This window comes from Vulpes vulpes, unplaced genomic scaffold (genome assembly GCF_048418805.1).
Source record: "Vulpes vulpes isolate BD-2025 unplaced genomic scaffold, VulVul3 u000000693, whole genome shotgun sequence".
Classification (NCBI taxonomy): domain Eukaryota; kingdom Metazoa; phylum Chordata; class Mammalia; order Carnivora; family Canidae; genus Vulpes; species Vulpes vulpes.
The window spans coordinates 15,183-31,268 of NW_027325823.1; the positions used below are offsets into that span (position 1 = coordinate 15,183).

Genomic DNA, 16,086 nt, shown 5'->3' on the forward strand with positions numbered 1-16,086 from the left:
AATCTATGCTAGGTGTTCTTCAATCAGTTCCTTATAAATTTTAGAATCCGTTTGTCTCTTCCTACCAAAACCCTAATGGGATTCTTATGGAGATTGTGCGGAGTCTATTGATGAATTTGTGGAGAATTGACTCTTTAACAATATCTGGTCTTTGGTGTCATGAATATAGTATATCTCTCCATTACTTTAGGTTTTCTTTAATTGTTTTTCAGCAATATTTTAGCGTTTTCAGGTAAAATGTTGCATGTGTTTTGTCAGATCTGTACCTAAACAGTTCATATTTTTAGGCTATTATAAATGGTACTTTTGCTACTGCAAATGGTATTTTAAATTTCGTTTTCTTGATTATTTATTTTTGTTGTATAAAACTCCATTGATTACTGTAAGGTTATTGATAATACGCACTTACACATTTTTAATGAAAGATCCTTGATGACAGTTCTCCCATTCCTGATGTTGGTAACTCGTGTCTTCTCTTGTTTATTCCCCTAATCATTCTAGATACAGGCTTTTCAATTATATTGATATTCTTAAAGATCAAATTTAATGTCTTTTATTTTCTCTGCTGTCTACTTCAGTGACTTCTGCACTTTCCCTTATTTCCTTTCTTCTGCTATTTTGGTCTTCATTGTTTATGCATTTTTATTTCTTAGTACTGAAGTTAAGGCCGTTGGTTCAAATCCCTGTTTTTATATATAGGCATTTTTGTTCTATAAATTTGTTTCTAAGGACCGCTTTAGATGCATCGTACAAATTACAGTAAGTTGTGCTTTAATTTTCATTCAGTTCAAATGAGTTTTTAAATTTCTTTTTGATTTCCTCTTTCACCCATCTGTCATTGAAGAATGTATTACATACTTTCCAAGTACTTTTGAAATATTGCAGATACATTTGTGTTATCTACTTCTAATTTAATCCCACTGTCCTCTAGGAAGATCCTTTGGGTGATGCTAATATCCTGTCAAATTTAGTAAGACTTCTTTGTGGCCCAGAACATATTGCCTATCATGGTAAATTTCCATGTACATATGAAAATAGTGTGTGGTCTTTATTGTTGGGGAGAGTGTTCTAAAATGTTAGTTAGATTAATTTGGCTGATAGTGTCTTTCAGTCTGTACGACTTACTGATTTTTTTTTTTTTTTTGGTCAACTGGTTCAATTGTTGAGAGGAAAGACTTAAAGACTTAAAAATCTCTGACCCTAATTGTGAACTTTTATTTCTTTCATGTATTTTCAAACTCTGTTGTTTATAGGCATATAAACATTAAGAATTTTTACATCTACTTGATGAATTGGCCATTTTAGCCAATTATAAATGATTCTCTCTTATATATGATCCTCTCCATCCCTGGCAATATATTTTGTTCAGACATCTGCTTCGTCTGATACTGATATATCCACTACAGCTTTGTTTTAGTTACCACTAGCATGAGATATCTTTTCCCATATTTTTACTTTTAACCTCTATGTACCTTTATATTTAAAGCGGGATTCATGTATTTGGCATACAGCTGGATCTTATTTTTAAAATCCCATGTCATGCATCATCAGGGAAATGTAAACTAAAACAATGAGATGCTACTGCACACCTATTAAGATGGCCCAAATCCAGAACGGTGGCAATACCAAATGCTGGCAGGGATGTGGAGCAACAGGAACTCTCCTTCAGTGCTGGTGGGAATGCAACATCGTACAACCACTTTGGAAGCCAGTTTGACAGTTCCTTACAAAACCAAATCTACTCTGCTATGTGGAGCGCTCCTTGGTATTTACCCAAATGAGCTGAAAATTTATGTCCACACAAAATTCTCACATGTATGTTTCTAGCAGCGTCGTTCATAGTTGCTAAAACTTGGAAACAACCAAGATGACCTTCAGTAGGTGAATGAATAAATAAACTGTGGCACATCCAGGCAGTGGAATATTCTTCAGCATGAAAAAGGAATGAGCTATCAAGCCATGAAAAGATATGTAGGAACCTTACTTAAATGCATATGACTTGCTGAAAGAAGCCAATCTGAAACAGCTACATATGATTCCAACTATAGGACATTACAGAAAAGGCAAAACTATGGAAACAGTAAAAAAAAAAAAAATCAGTGGTTGTCTGTCGTTGGGAGAGAGAGAGGAGTTTGTATGTGGAGCACAGAGGATTTGGGGGTCAGTGAAACAATTCTGTATGATACTATAATGGTGGATACATGTCATTCTTTTTTTTTTATATACATGTCATTCTATATTTGTCCAAACCTATAGAATGCACAACACCAACAGTGAACACCCAAGTAAATTGTGGACTTTGGGTGATAATGATGTGTTGATATAGATTCATTGACTGTAAGAAGTATACCAGTCTGGTGCAGGATATGGGTAGTGGGGGAGGCTGTGTCTGTTTTGGGCAAGAGGTTTATGTGATGGCTCCGTACTTTCTTCTCAATTTTGCTATGAACTTAAAAGTGCTCTAAAAAATAAAGTCATGCTGAGTGAAGTAAGTCAATTGGATAAGAACAATCATCATATTATTTCACTCATACGGGGAACATAAGAAATAGTGAAAGAGATTATAAGGGAAAGGAGGGAAAACTTTAGAGAGGGTGACAAAACATGAGAGACTCCTAACTCTGGGAAATGAACAAAGGGTAGTGGAGGGGAGACGGGCGGGGGGGGGGGGAGGGGTAACTGGGTGATGGGCACTGAGGAGGGCACTTGATGGGATGAGCACTCGGTGTTATACTGTATGTTGGCAAATCGAACTTCAATAAAAAAATAGGATATAATTTTGAAAAGGAAAAAAAATAAAGTCTGCTTAGGAGAGAGGAATCCAATTTGTCAATCTCTACATCTTATTTGGTGAATTCAGACAATTTGTACTTAATACTGTTAATGATATGGTTGGATTTAAAGCTATCATGCTAGCTGTTTTCTACTTGCTCATCTATCGTCTTGCTCCCCTCCCCGTTTTAGGACTTATTTTAAATTAAGTGAGGGGGCACCTGGGTGGTTCAGCGGGTTAAGCGTCCGACTCTTGATTTTGTCTCAGGTCATGATCTCAAGGTCATGAGATCCAGTCCCGTGTGGGGCTCCCTGATGGGCATGGAGCCTGCTTAAAATTCTCTCTCTCCCTGTCTCTCTGCCCCTCACCCCTCCTGCACATGCTCTCTCTGTCTAAATAAGTAAGTAAGTAAGTAAGTAAATAAATAAGTAAATAAATAAATAAAGCGAGCATTTCATGATACCATTTATCTCCCGTGTAGGCTTATTAGTCATAATACTTTGGACAGATACCTTAGGGGTTATATTTGACACTTCTTTAACCTGCCACAGTCTACCTTCAAGTAATATTGTACTACCTCACATGTAGAATTAGAATCTTACAAGGGTATATTTATATTCCCCCAAGTCCCTGTGCTGTTGGTGTCCAAGAAATTAAGAACTCCACATAATTTATATTCCACAATGCATTGGTATGAATTTACGATTAATTGATTCATAAGGAATGTTTAAAATAATAAATATTCTATTACTCTCATCATATTTAGCATCTCCAGTATTGATTATCCATTTGTGTCAAACATATTTACCTTTACTGTACTTTTCTTGTGCCCAAAAGGTACCCTTTAATATTTAGTGTAGTGCATATCTAATGATGATGAATTATTTCAACTCTGGTTAAGTATGAAAAAATTTTTAATTTAATTTCACTTTTAAAAGATACCCATTGAATGTAAAATTCTGAGTTGACAGTTCTTAGTTACTTCACTATTATAAAGATGGTGTGCCACTTTCTTATAACTTGCATTGTTTCTGATAAGAAGTTCCCTGTAATTCTCACTTTTGGTCCTGAATGATTCTATATTTTTTTGGTCTCCCACTTCCTTAGGAGTGAGGGGGAGCAGATTGGAAGAATGTCATGAATACACACCATGCGATATCTGTGCATTGTCACTTCGGTAGATCTTAGATGCATGCATAGCAAAATAAACACATCTTTTTTAAAAAATCGGTGAAAAAAATTCAGGTTTAAGAAACATGTTATACCATCATGCCCATAGCCATGATGGATTAACACGAACCCAACTTACTCTCCCACCTAAGTATCTATAAACCCCCCCCCCAAAAAAAATTATAAAGCTTTACCTCATGGTACCACAGGCACCACGGGACAGTGATCCCCAAGAGAAGGGCGAGGCAACTAACATGGTGAGCCCTCAGATTGCCCGATTCCCCCAACTTCTTGCCTGGATAGAGTTTATAGGGCACAGCATGGGAAGACTGAACACAAACAGAGCCCACTGGAGAACCTGAATGAAGGAGACAGAGTTGTGAATTCCGAGAGGCCAACGTGCCTAGAATCTGCTGGAAGTAAGGGAGGGGAGAGCCACACAGAGAGGTAGTTCTGGAGAGCTGCAGAGGTTTCCCATCAGGGTGCAGTGCCCCAGGGTGCAGAGGTTTCCCAAGGAGCAGGGGGTGGTAGCTGACTTCCATCTCCCAGAGTGAGTAGTTGTGTGGATAATGATGCCACTTACTGAGATGATGAAGGTGGGAGTTTTAAAAGCAAGAGAGATGGGGAGTGTGGGTGTGTGGGAAGGGGTAGGTTTACCAAGTGACTGGTTCTAGACAGACTCACTATGAAGAGCCCTCGAGACATCCAAATGGAGATGTCCTGTGGGAGAATGAATATATGGATTTGGGTCTCAAAGGTGAAGTTCAAACTGGGGCTGTAGATTTTGTAGTTATTGGCATATGAGCATAAACAGTTATATAGCATAGAGAGAGGGGCTGATATAAAAACAAATGTAATAAAAGCTCACATCATAGGGGGAAAAAGTTGTAGCTATGTACTGTGATGGATGTTAACTAGACTTACTGTGGTGATCCTCTTGCAATACATAAAAATACTGAATCACTATGGTGTACACCTGAAACTAACATAAGGTTATATGTCAATTATATCTCACTTCTAAAAAGGAGAGAGGAAGGAAGGAAGGAAGGAAGGAAGGAAGGAAGGAAGGAAGAAAGAAAGAAAATTTAAATAATAAAGCAAACAAAAGGAATAAAAGAGTCCTCCATGGTTTTTGTAAAAAGAACAGATTCAGTCTGAGATGGGAACATAGTATTTTCTATGAGCACTGAGCAGTTTGTCGAGGCTTTCATTTCTAGGGTCTGGTCACCTCCCACAGAAAGGTGTTACACAGGAAGGGCTGAAGACAGCGGAGGTTGCTATGCAACAGCTGAGGAAAGCCATCCAACCAGCCAGAACTGATATTGGTCGCTGGAGAGTAAAAGCCGTGGTCCTAGCAATAGCTTCCATTCATGTACAGGAGTTCCGGAGAGGCTGACACAAAAAACAAATATAAAAGTCCACCATGGTTTTTGTAAAAAGCACAGGATCGATTTGAGTTGCAAACCTAGCGTTTTCTGCCTCCAAAGCAGTCTCTCCAGCCATTCTGGAAGCCTAGCGGTATGTGTTGGGTTGGGTAAGACCCCAGGAAGTGCTTCCTGTGCTTCCCATTTTGCATATCGAGAAAGCGGGCTCAGAGACCTCCAGTGACCTGAGCAGGCTCACACCGCTAGTAGCAGACTGGCTCAGCACTTCATGCCTGGAATTCTGAAGACCAGCCTAGCTTTTTTTCCACAAGACCACAGCTGCCCCAGGCCCCTGCCCTGGAAGGAACCCCGGGCAAACATTTACTCTGAATCAGGGCTTGCCATGGCTCAGACACACAAGTGCCTGATTGTCCTGGCCGCCCCAGCGGGCACCAGGAAGGCCTCGGGGGGCAGCGCGTTTGTGCCACTCACAGCAAAGAGGCCTGACCGTTGGGGCAGGGAGCGGACCCCAAGGAGCAATTCCCACACCTAGAGGGACCCACGTACATTAGGCGAAGGGTGGAGCCTGGGGAATCTCTCTCTACCCATGTCCCTACCCATGCAGAGCTTGAGCTTGAGTCTTGGAGAGCACAAGCTTCACTTGTTTGGGACAGGTGTTGGCAGGCAGGAGAGGTGTGTGTGTTGGGGGGGGGTGGGGGGGTGGAACTGTCGCTCAAACTGGAGAGGGGAGCGTGCCTCAGTCCCCAGGCCAGCACTGCTGGGACGTGGGGTTTGGAGTCAGGAAGACTCAGGCACACATACTGCATTTTCTATTTACTGGCTCTGTGGCCTTGTCAATTCACGCGGTGTGTCGGCACTTCAGCTTTCTGATCAGTAAAATGGGGATGTTGACATCTACCACCTCCCAGGGCTGCTAAGAGAGTAGACCAGCCCCAGCAAAGATAGGGCTCTGATGCCCAAGCTGCATAAAGAGTGGCTGGAGAAGCAGATGTTCCCAGTGTGTCTGGGGGCCATGGAGGTGGAGAGTGCTGGGGAACACAAAGGCAACTGGCATCTTCTGGCCATTTCCATTCGCCTTGTTAGAGTTAGAGACCCAGCTAGAGACCTTTGCGTTTGTGACCTAGGGGTCATGCTAGGGAAGCCAGGCATAGTGTATTCCACACCACACTGGAGGAGTTTAGCGGGAACGGGAAGGGCAGGGACCAGAAGCATCGTGCAAAGGTGCGGGGATTGAGGGTAGATGATTGGGTGGTCGAAGCGCACCACAGGCTGCGAGTGCGCGCGCCTCTGGTAAGAGGAGGGGTGGGGGGTATCTGGCGGGAGGGAGAAAAAGTCCCCCACCGCGCCCACCCACTCGCGGAATCGCATGCGCACTGGGGACCTGGTGGAGAGGGCTTTTGTTGGGAAAGCGGGCGGGCTGGAGGGGCCCGCGCATGCGCCGGCTTCCCAGCCGCGGGGGGTGCGCGGGGAAAAGGGGCGGGGTGGTGGGAGCTGCTGTGCTGGCAGCAGTAGGCGAGGGCGCGGCTGCGGGGTTCCTGGTGCTGAGGACGGACGCCATTGGAACCCCAGGGAAGGTAAGGATCCAGCCTCAGACCGAACCGGGAGAGGGCGAGTGGCACCCGGCACGCTGCGCCCTCCCCGCCCCCACACCCGGATCCGAACAAAGCCCAGGCACTCAGAACCGAGCCCTGTTAGACCCACGGTCTAGGTAGGAGCCCACCCCCTCGCCGTGCCGTCTCCCGCCAGGATCTCTGCCAGGAGACGCAGAGCCCTGCGTACACCGGAGCCCACCATCCGAACCCCTTTAGCAGATCCGTGTGCTCCGTGCTGAGCTTCCTTAGAGCGGAGGCCCTACCCCCACCCCAACCACTCCTGGATCACTCCCAACCAGCTGACCCGCGTTGCCCCCTTCCTGGAGTTGCAGTCCTGGGGTTTGAGACCTCCAGCGTTCCAATTCATGCCTCACTTACTCCGAGCCCCTACCCACCCCCCGACACACACACCCCTAGAGCTGCTGTATGAGCCCAACCCAGACCTGAATCAGCTGAATGCCCCCACCCGGACCTAGCCAGAGGGTCTCTGGATTCAATTTCCCATAGCTTTCCGGGGTCCCTGTTGTCTGAGCCCTCTCATGTCATCTGCTCCCCCTTCATCACTAAATCAAAACCCTTTGTTTCTCCCTCTCTCGATGCACATCCCCTTTGGGACTCTTCAGACCCAAGCCCGCCAGTCCACCCCCTATTCAAAGCTAGCCGCTGGGATGGGGAGCTTGCCCATCCTAAACTCCCCTTTAAGTGCGAGGTCTCCTCCGACCACCTCTGTCCCTCTCTTAGGGTTCTGCCTCTGACACTATCTAACCCAACAGAACCCCCAGACCCCCACCCCCTCCCTGGCCCCTCCCTCTGCCTTGTACTGCCTAGTAACCTGATGATTGCCGCCCCCCACCTCCTGAGAGATCCCACCTCCCGCTGTGTCCCGCTCTCTCCCGCTGAAGAGGCCTCACCCTCCCTCCCAGGCCGAGCTCTCTTCTCCTTGGGACCCCCAGCATGGCTGAGGGAAGCTACCGCACGGAATCGGAAACCTACAACGTTGAAGACATGGATGAGGGCAGTGATGAAGTGGGGGAGGAAGAGATGGTTGAAGGAAACGACTATGAAGAATTCGGTGCTTTTGGAGGCTACGGCACCCTCACCAGCTTTGACATCCGTATCCTCAGAGCCTTTGGGAGCTTGGGTCCAGGCCTTCGCATCTTATCGGTGAGACCCCTTGTGGGCCACCTGCTGGCCCTGGGCCCTTTCCCCTGTGAAGCTGCTGGAGAGGGGGCTGCTGTGGATGAAAGGGAGGGTTGCTTGGGGAAGGACTGCCCAGCTTCCCCAGCCTTCCCTCTCCTGCTCAGAGAAAGGGGGTTTCGGAAGTCTGGGGGCGGGGAGCTGGCTGCAGGGGGGAGGTTGGCCAGCACCGGGAAGCATGATGTGCAGCACATGTAGAGCTGTCTGCCCTCCCCTCCCTTTCTCTCTGGCCTTGCAGAATGAGCCCTGGGAACTGGAAAACCCTATGCTGGCTAGGACTCTGATGGAGGCATTTCAGCTGGATCCAGAAACACTTGCCAATGAGGCTGCTGCCCGTGCTGCCAACGTAGCCCGCGCAGCTGCCTCCAACCGTGCTGCTAGGGCCGCTGCTGCTGCAGCCCGTGCCACCTACAATCAGGTGGTTGCTAACCACCCGGTGACCACAGACCAGGCTTCAGGAGAAGATCCTCGGCCCATGACATATGGGGCCCAGGGTCAGGCAGCCACCCCTGAGACAATCTGTGCTGCTCCACACATCTCCCAGATGCTAGTCAACAGTGAGATGGCCGCCCCAGGAGCTCCGGCAACGTCCACACAGCCCCAGACAGCCTCCCATGCCCAGGAGGCTGCAAACGAGGGCCCTAGTAGCACCTGTGCTTTCTCTCAGGCTCCATGTGCTAGTGAGATGGATGCCACTCGGCCCAAGACAGCCTTCCTGGGTCAGAACGATATCTTTGATTTTACCCAGCCAGCAGGTGTCAGTGGCATGGCCTTCCCACGCCCCAAGAGACCTGCCCCAGCCCAAGAGGCCACCACAGAGGGCCCCAGTGCTGCCTCCTCCGGGGTGCCCCAGGCAGCACCTGCCAGGGAGGGGGCGGCCACCCGGCCCAAGACGACCAAGTCTGGAAAGGCTCTTGCCAAGACTCGGTGGGTGGAGCCCCAGAATGTTGTGGCAGCAGCTGCTGCCAAGGCCAAGATGGCCACAACGAGCATCCCTGAGCCCGAGGGCGCAGCTGCCACTGCTCAGCACAGTGCTGAGCCCTGGGTCAGGATGGGAGGCAAGAGGACCAAGAAGGTGAGACCTCCCTGCTATCTCCAACCCTCCTTTCTCTGTTCAGCCCTCTTCTCTGGCCCCTCCCCTCCCCTCCCCTCAGCCCTCCCCTCCCCTCCCCACCCTCCTCCCCTCCTCCCTTTCTCTCAGCTCTTGCATGTTTGTCCAACATGAGTTTGCTAGCATGCTCAGACTCCACCGAGTCTCTGCCCTCAGGCGTGGAGGAAGAAGAGGTTGGCTCAGTGCCGGGCACGTAGTAAGCACTCAGCACATGTCATCCACTGTTTGTACTACTCTTATTTCCAAGTACATGCTCTGGTTGAGATGTGTGCTGGGCACTCTTGCACAGTGAGCCTGCTAGCCCTGGGTCTCTCCTCTCTCTGACACTCTGACTATAGTCCAAGCACCTGGATGACGAATATGAGAGCAGCGAGGAGGAGAGAGAGCCTCCTGCAGTCCCACCAACCTGGAGAGCATCGCAGCCCCCATTGACGGTGCGGGCTCAGGTGGCTCCCCGGCCCTCGATGGCCCTGAGGTCCCAGGTGCCCTCAAGACACGTGCTGTGCTTGCCACCCCGCAACGTGGCCCTTCTGCAAGAGAGGGTAAGAAACCTGCTTTTCTCCCATCTCCCTCCTCTCCTCTCCTGTGGGCCAGTTCCTGGAGGTCACCCATGCCTTGCTCTCCCCGTGTGCTCCTCTTCCTCCTCCAGGCAAATAAGTTGGTGAAATATCTGATGATTAAGGACTATAAGAAGATCCCCATCAAGCGCTCAGGTGGGCAGCCCGGGCCCCCTCCCCGAGCTCTGCACACCCCCCACAATCCCCATCTCTACCCTATGGGGCCTGACATCAGATGTCTCCACCCGGCAGGCCCAGCTGATCCCTCCATGTGCACAGTACGGGGTGGAGGGGGGAGTGGGGTTCCCGACGGTGCTCCCCTCAGCAGGGTTGACCGAGGGTTGCTGCAGCTCTTTGGCCCCTGCTCAGCCCAGGTGCTCTCTCCACCCCACTCCCCCGCAGACATGATGAAGGATGTCATCCGAGAATATGATGAACATTTCCCTGAGATCATCGAACGAGCAACATACACTCTGGAAAAGGTGTGCGAGGGGCAGAGGCAGCTCACTGTGGTACAAGAGCTGCAGGGAAGCCTTGCACCCTGCAGCCCCCTGAGGTCCACTTTCAGCACACCTCCTCTGGTGGGCTCTCCTAGCTTCTCCCGCATGATCCCTTCTTCAAGGCTTCCCCTCCCTCATGCTGTCTGTTCTCTGAGCCTCCCTGGTCTCCTGAAGCGGGTCCCACTGCTTTGGCCAGTGCCAGAGCTCCCACAGGGCAGTTCTCTGCAGCCTCTCTCCTTGAGCCTTCCGAATAACTTCGGGGTGCCTGCGGAGGGAAAGTCCTAGCGGGGAACTCAAGGACTGCCTGCAGGACAGGCAGCATGGGTTTCTGATCCCATGTTGTCTTCTCCCCCACATAGAAGTTTGGGATCCACCTGAAGGAAATTGACAAGGAGGAACACCTGTACATTCTCGTGTGCACCCGGGATTCCTCAGCTCGCCTCCTGGGAAAGTAAGAAAGGGCAGGAGGGTTGTGGCCTTCCTCACTGTGGCCTCCCGCTCCCCTTCCTCTCAGAGCAGCTGGAAAAGGGGCCTTTGGTGCCTGGCACAGCTCCGGCTCCCAGCCCCGCAGTCCGTGGTACCCAGTGATTAGGGGATGAAAGGGGAAGTGGCCTGGGCTGAAGCCTTGCTCGATGCTCTGGATGCTCTCGGGGCTTCCCCTCCCCATGCCCATAACCCCACCCCCCACACCACCTCCAAACCCCATCTTCTGGGAAAAAAAGTGGGCTCCTTGTTGCCTGCCTCTTCCTGCTATGTGCCTGGCCTGGGCTTGGCAGTGGTGGTCCTGGAGGAAGGAAGCTTCCTGTCCAGTGTAACTCCCGATGCTCAAGGGGCAGGGAAGGGCTGGATGTGCCCCCGAACACGAACACACTACTGTTGCTGCTGCTGCTGCTGCTGCTGCTGCTGCTGCTGCTGCTGCTGCCGCTGCTGCCACTGCCAAGTGGTTGCTCCCTGCCTGACCCCCTCCTGGATGGAACTCTGTGAGGGGGCATTCACATCCACATTTGAGGCATGAAGCGATTCAGTCTCAGACAGAGGAATGAATGGTCTGGATTAGAGAGCAACTCGTGCGTAGTGTGCGAAGAACCACCCCGTAACCCAGGCCTGTGGGCAAAGCTAGTTGGGTGAGCCAGCCCTAGTCTCTTGGGCAAATGGCTGCCGGACAGGATCCCTCTTTCTACCCCTCTAGGACCAAGGACACTCCTAGGCTGAGCCTCCTCTTGGTGATCCTGGGAGTCATTTTCATGAATGGCAACCGTGCCAGTGAGGGTGAGTGGCTGGACCCGCAGCCAGGGGGTTGCCCAGTCTCAGCCTGGTGTGCTGAATTCTTGTGTCTCTTCTCCTCTCGCAGCCGTCCTCTGGGAGGCACTACGCAAGATGGGACTGCGCCCTGGGTATGATTGGGCTCTCGGCTCCCACTCCTCAGTGCTGTCCTTGGGCACTGGTGGCCCCAGGATTGTAAATAGCCTGGTGGCCTCGTGCAGGAGGGTGGATGTCCTGGACTGGGTCGAGCGCTGAGGGTGCATGGTGAAATGGCCCTGGACTCTCAAGCCCCTTTCTGCTCCGTGTCCCCCCTCTGTCCCCAGATGAGATCTCAGAGAACCCATCAGAATTGAGGATTCAAATCCTACCCTTGCCGAGGGCATCCCTGACATGGGGCCATGTGGCCCCTGCTGCCACCCCAGACCTCCATGGGGATGCCCCACAGGCTGGGACGCTCTCCATCCCGCTAGGGAGCACACCTGCCCACATCCGGGCACTGCCATTGTGTGTAGTTATGGATTCCTTCCTTTCCTGGCCCTCAGGGTGAGGCACCCATTCCTTGGAGATCTGAAGAAGCTCATTACAGAGGACTTTGTGAAGCAGAAGTAAGTATTGGCCAAGTTAACTCTGTCTCACACTCACGCATTCCTCGTGGACTGATCAGGCTGAGCGGGCCACTCCCCATGCCGGATCTTAGCACAGAGGGATAGGCGTCTCTTCTGTGAGGGTGGGTGGGGTGTGTGAGTGTTGGCGGGGAGTAGACTTCCAGCGCAGCCTTGGAGAGAGGGAGTAGAAGTCGACAGAGACTCCAGTGCAGGGTGTGTTAGAACCACCGTGCCATTTGGCCCCTGTCCCCCTAGGCTGTAGGAGAATGTCTCCTGCTTTACATCCCAGGAACCTGGGGCTCAGAGAGTTGGAAGCCTGAGCGTGGCCCCAGCTGGTGAGGGGCCCATTGGGTCCTGGAGCCCAGCCCGCCTACCTTTCTGGTCAGGGCCCACCCAGTCCTTGGTCCTTGGAGAACACGTGTGTACTCATGCAGGCGCACTACACATGCCCGGGTGCACACAGACATGCGAATGTGTGCGCACACAAACAGACACGGAGTTGGGGGGTGTACGGGGAGTATGCTGGGTTTCTCCCCTTTACAGTCCTCTCCTATGGTGGATTGTCCTGGGGTTCCACCAGGCCATGGGCGGGACCCTGCCGTGGAGTGTGCTCAGAGCAGGGGACCCGAAGAAATGGCTCCTCTGTTTACGACACACCCAATGGGAATCTGGGTTCATTGTGACAAGGGGCCAGAAACTGGTGGCCTTACTACAAACAGAGACACCCTACAGGTGTTCCACTCTGCACTTCCTGTGGCGTCTGGGCAGGACCGGCGCCACGTGGAGGCCTCCGTCCTGGAGGCAGAAACCCTGGGAGTGAGCATGGGCGTGAGGCATGGGCTCGAGGGCCAGGACAGTCCTCCTGCAGGAGCTGAGCTGCAGTATCGGGGCTGGGAAGGGACGACCCGGGAGCCCTTGGCACAACAGCAGGTCTGCTTGGCTGGAGGCAAACGTTTATCTTCCTCTCGCACTGAGGTACCTGGAATACAAGAAGGTCCCCAATAGCAGCCCACCCGAGTATGAATTCCTCTGGGGTCTGCGAGCCCGTCACGAGACCAGCAAGATGAGGGTGCTGAGATTCATCGCCCAGGTAACTGCCTCTGTTTGGGGCCAGGCGGTGGGGTGTGGGTTTGGTCTGTGCCAAACCTCCTCTGTTTCTTGGTCATGGCCCCCTTCCTTAGGCTGTCTGTCCAGTGAGGATACTGACGCATTCCTAAGTAGTAGGAACTTGTCTTCCCCAAGTTCACAGAGATAGTAAGTGGGAGGCCTGGGGTGAGGTCCTGGGGCTGGCAGGGAGTCCTTAGGAGAGCCGGATCCCAGTGGTCTTTCCTTTCGTCGGGACCATGCACAAGGCACTGGGGGTGGGAGCTGGTGGTGGCAGTGTATGGCAGGAAGCAGGTGCCCCGTGAACGTGGGGTCGCTGTTTGCATGGTCTCTGTTGCTCTACCGCAGAATCAGAACCGAGATCCCCGGGAATGGAAGGCTCATTTCTTGGAGGCCGTGGATGATGCTTTCAAGACGATGGACGTGGATATGGCTGAGGAACATGCCAGGGCCCAGATGAGAGCCCAGATGAACATTGGCGATGAAGCCCTGATTGGACGGTGGAGCTGGGATGACATACAGGTGGAGCTCCTGACCTGGGATGAGGATGGAGATTTTGGCGACGCCTGGGCCAGGATCCCCTTTGCATTCTGGGCCAGATACCATCAGTACATCCTGAATAGCAACCGTGCCAACCGGAGAGCCACTTGGAGAGCCGGCGTCAGCAGTGGCACCAATGGGGGGGCCAGCACCAGCATTCTGGATGGGCCCAGCACCAGCTCCACCATCCGGACCAGAAATGCCGCCAGAACGAGTGCCAACTTCTTCTCCTGGATCCAGTAAGATTTTCAGTCCATAAACAAAACCCCGAAGCAAGGGATGGGAAGGGGCTGTGAGGAGTCCAGTCGGGGGAAGGCCTGGGTGCAGTGGGGGAGCAAAGAGTGTGAAAGACCCTTGTTTCGTTCTTCGTACCCCTCCCCCACTGCTGTGTGTTTATACTTCTGCACCTGCTCCTGTGTCTTCCTTTACAGGCAACGCTGACGCTGCCGAACCACAACCATCCCTCACCAAGCCAGAGTGCCTCCTCGGATCCCTCCTTAACAAGGCACTCTAGGCAGCTTCGACCTGCCCATCCCAGATGGCATGCAAGATGAAGCTCTCTTTGCCCTTCCTGCTTTCATCATGTGCTTTCCTTGTGCGCTTCCGTGGTGCGCCTTTGTCGTGTTTTCATGTTTTTGGTATCAGTGTTACATTAAAGTTGCAAAGTTACTTGGGGCGTTTCCTCCTTCCCTTGTGCATGGACCTGGGGACGTGGCTATCTGGGGGGCACGTGGTTGAGGGCTCTGAGGTAGATACTACCCGCCTCTGCCTGGAAGGCAGCAGGTGTGGGTAGGGTGCTGGGAAGATGTGGAGATGCCAGCTGGGTGTCCAGACCATGAGTTTTGAGAGGCTCCAGTCCCCACGGTGGCGTGACTTCCTACAAGGTACAACCTCACTTGGGCGCCAACGGTGGCAGGGGGTAGGGGGTTGGCAGGAAGAGGGGTGGAATGAAAGGCTGTGGGTTGGTGCCACTATCCCTCCCACCAAGGTACAGGGTCCACAGACATCCACCAAGACCCTTCCACCCCATCTTTGGAGGTGCCATCTTGGAACCCTTCCCTCATCATCCACACAACTTCAGCACCTCATCCCTCCCTCAGGTGGAGTCTTCAGGACAATGAGATAGGCCTCGGGGACATTTTCACCCCTCCAGCAGGTTGAGGGAGGAGCCATAATTGCCCACAGAGTAGGTTTAATGAAAACAGACCTCAACAACCTGTGACCGGACCCGAGGCCTGTTTGTGGGCTCCAGAGCTCTCCTTTTCTGGGAACCAGTGAAGGCCAAGGCTGGGCCTAAGTTCTGGTGTCTTCCAGGGCTTGGGGTGATCTCTGTAGGAGCGGGGTTGGGACTGCGATTCCTGCAAGGGACGACAGTAAGAGCAGAGATGCCTGGGAAGGGCTCAGTGGCACGCAGTAACAGTGTCCAGAGCTCTCTCAGGTCCCTCAGTGATGCCCACAGTTGAAGGACGAGGCCCCAGGTTAAGAAGAAGAAGAGGATCGTATGAGGACCCCTGCACACCATTGCCTCTTTTCCCCCAAGAAGAGGTTCCCTCCTCTCACCCAGACTTGGCTCCTGACCCAGATCCAGGCACATACTTTCACAGGCCCAGTGGAGAATGAGAACCGTGGGACCCCTTGCTCGGAAATCATTAAGAATCCCAAGAGAGTGACGGTAACACATTGAACTACGTGTGCAGGCCCTCGGAGCAAGGGTCCCATGGGGCTGCATAGGTCACACCCTCAGGACGCTAGCTGTATAAGGTTTCCTCCCCTGAAGTCAGGCTTCAGCTGGGTTTCTGCCTAGCCACACTGCTGTGGTGTCTGCCTGCCTGGCTGCTGGGTCCCTGCTTGGCCACGTGGACACTGTGATTCCGACAGAAATCGAGTCCCCTTCACTTTGGCTTTCCTGATGCATGGTCTGGGATGAGAGAGGGATGAACGATGCCTGGCATCTGAGTCCTGGGGTGATGAATGATCCAAGATTTTTCTGGCACGCTCACCCTGGGAACCTCCCAGGACCCTGTTGTGCACACAGCAGGCACATGCCTTTTCATGGATGAGGGTGCAGACACTCACCCAAAGACACAGGTGTGAGCGTGAGCACTGTGTGCAGAGGACACCTGAGGTACAGCGTCTCATCTGGCGAGGAGGAGAAAGCAGCTCTCAGAAACAGGGTGCTGGTGAGGGTGCCACCTCCCCAGGCCTGTGGGCTTGTAACACTCCCCTCTTCCATCTTCCTTTCCCCTGGCTGGCCCCTCTCATGGGGTGGGCAGGATGGGGGCAAGGGGC

At 51.9% G+C, this 16,086-nt stretch overlaps 1 protein-coding gene and 1 non-coding gene across 3 annotated transcripts; both read left to right on the forward strand.

Moving 5' to 3' along the window:
- The first annotated feature begins 6,628 nt into the window (after positions 1-6,628).
- On the forward strand, positions 6,629-14,466 carry LOC112912432 (melanoma-associated antigen D4). Of its 2 annotated transcripts, none has more exons than XM_025989130.2 (13): positions 6,629-6,902; positions 7,844-8,084; positions 8,356-9,192; positions 9,567-9,770; positions 9,878-9,941; positions 10,188-10,267; positions 10,645-10,736; positions 11,475-11,554; positions 11,637-11,679; positions 12,091-12,153; positions 13,129-13,243; positions 13,606-14,036; positions 14,229-14,466. In XM_025989130.2, exons 2-13 carry the CDS (start codon positions 7,875-7,877, stop codon positions 14,236-14,238), a joined length of 2,229 nt encoding a protein of 742 aa, XP_025844915.1. In that variant the 5' UTR covers positions 6,629-6,902; positions 7,844-7,874; the 3' UTR covers positions 14,239-14,466. The 2 variants fall into 2 exon arrangements, with proteins under 2 accessions (XP_025844915.1, XP_072602500.1); XM_072746399.1 differs by having other exon boundaries at positions 6,809-7,036.
- LOC112912435 (small nucleolar RNA SNORA11) lies at positions 12,756-12,887 on the forward strand. The gene has a single exon (XR_003233508.1). It is a non-coding gene; the product is annotated as a small nucleolar RNA SNORA11 (small nucleolar RNA).
- Positions 14,467-16,086: the final 1,620 nt, after the last annotated feature.

Coding starts and splice junctions, on each gene's coding strand:
- LOC112912432 (XM_025989130.2), top strand. CDS start 7,875: ATGGCTGAGGGAAGCTACCGCACGGAATCGGAAACCTACAACGTTGAA. Junction 9,942..10,187: donor GATCCCCATCAAGCGCTCAG/GTGGGCAGCCCG, acceptor ACTCCCCCGCAG/ACATGATGAAGGATGTCATC. Junction 10,268..10,644: donor CAACATACACTCTGGAAAAG/GTGTGCGAGGGG, acceptor TCCCCCACATAG/AAGTTTGGGATCCACCTGAA.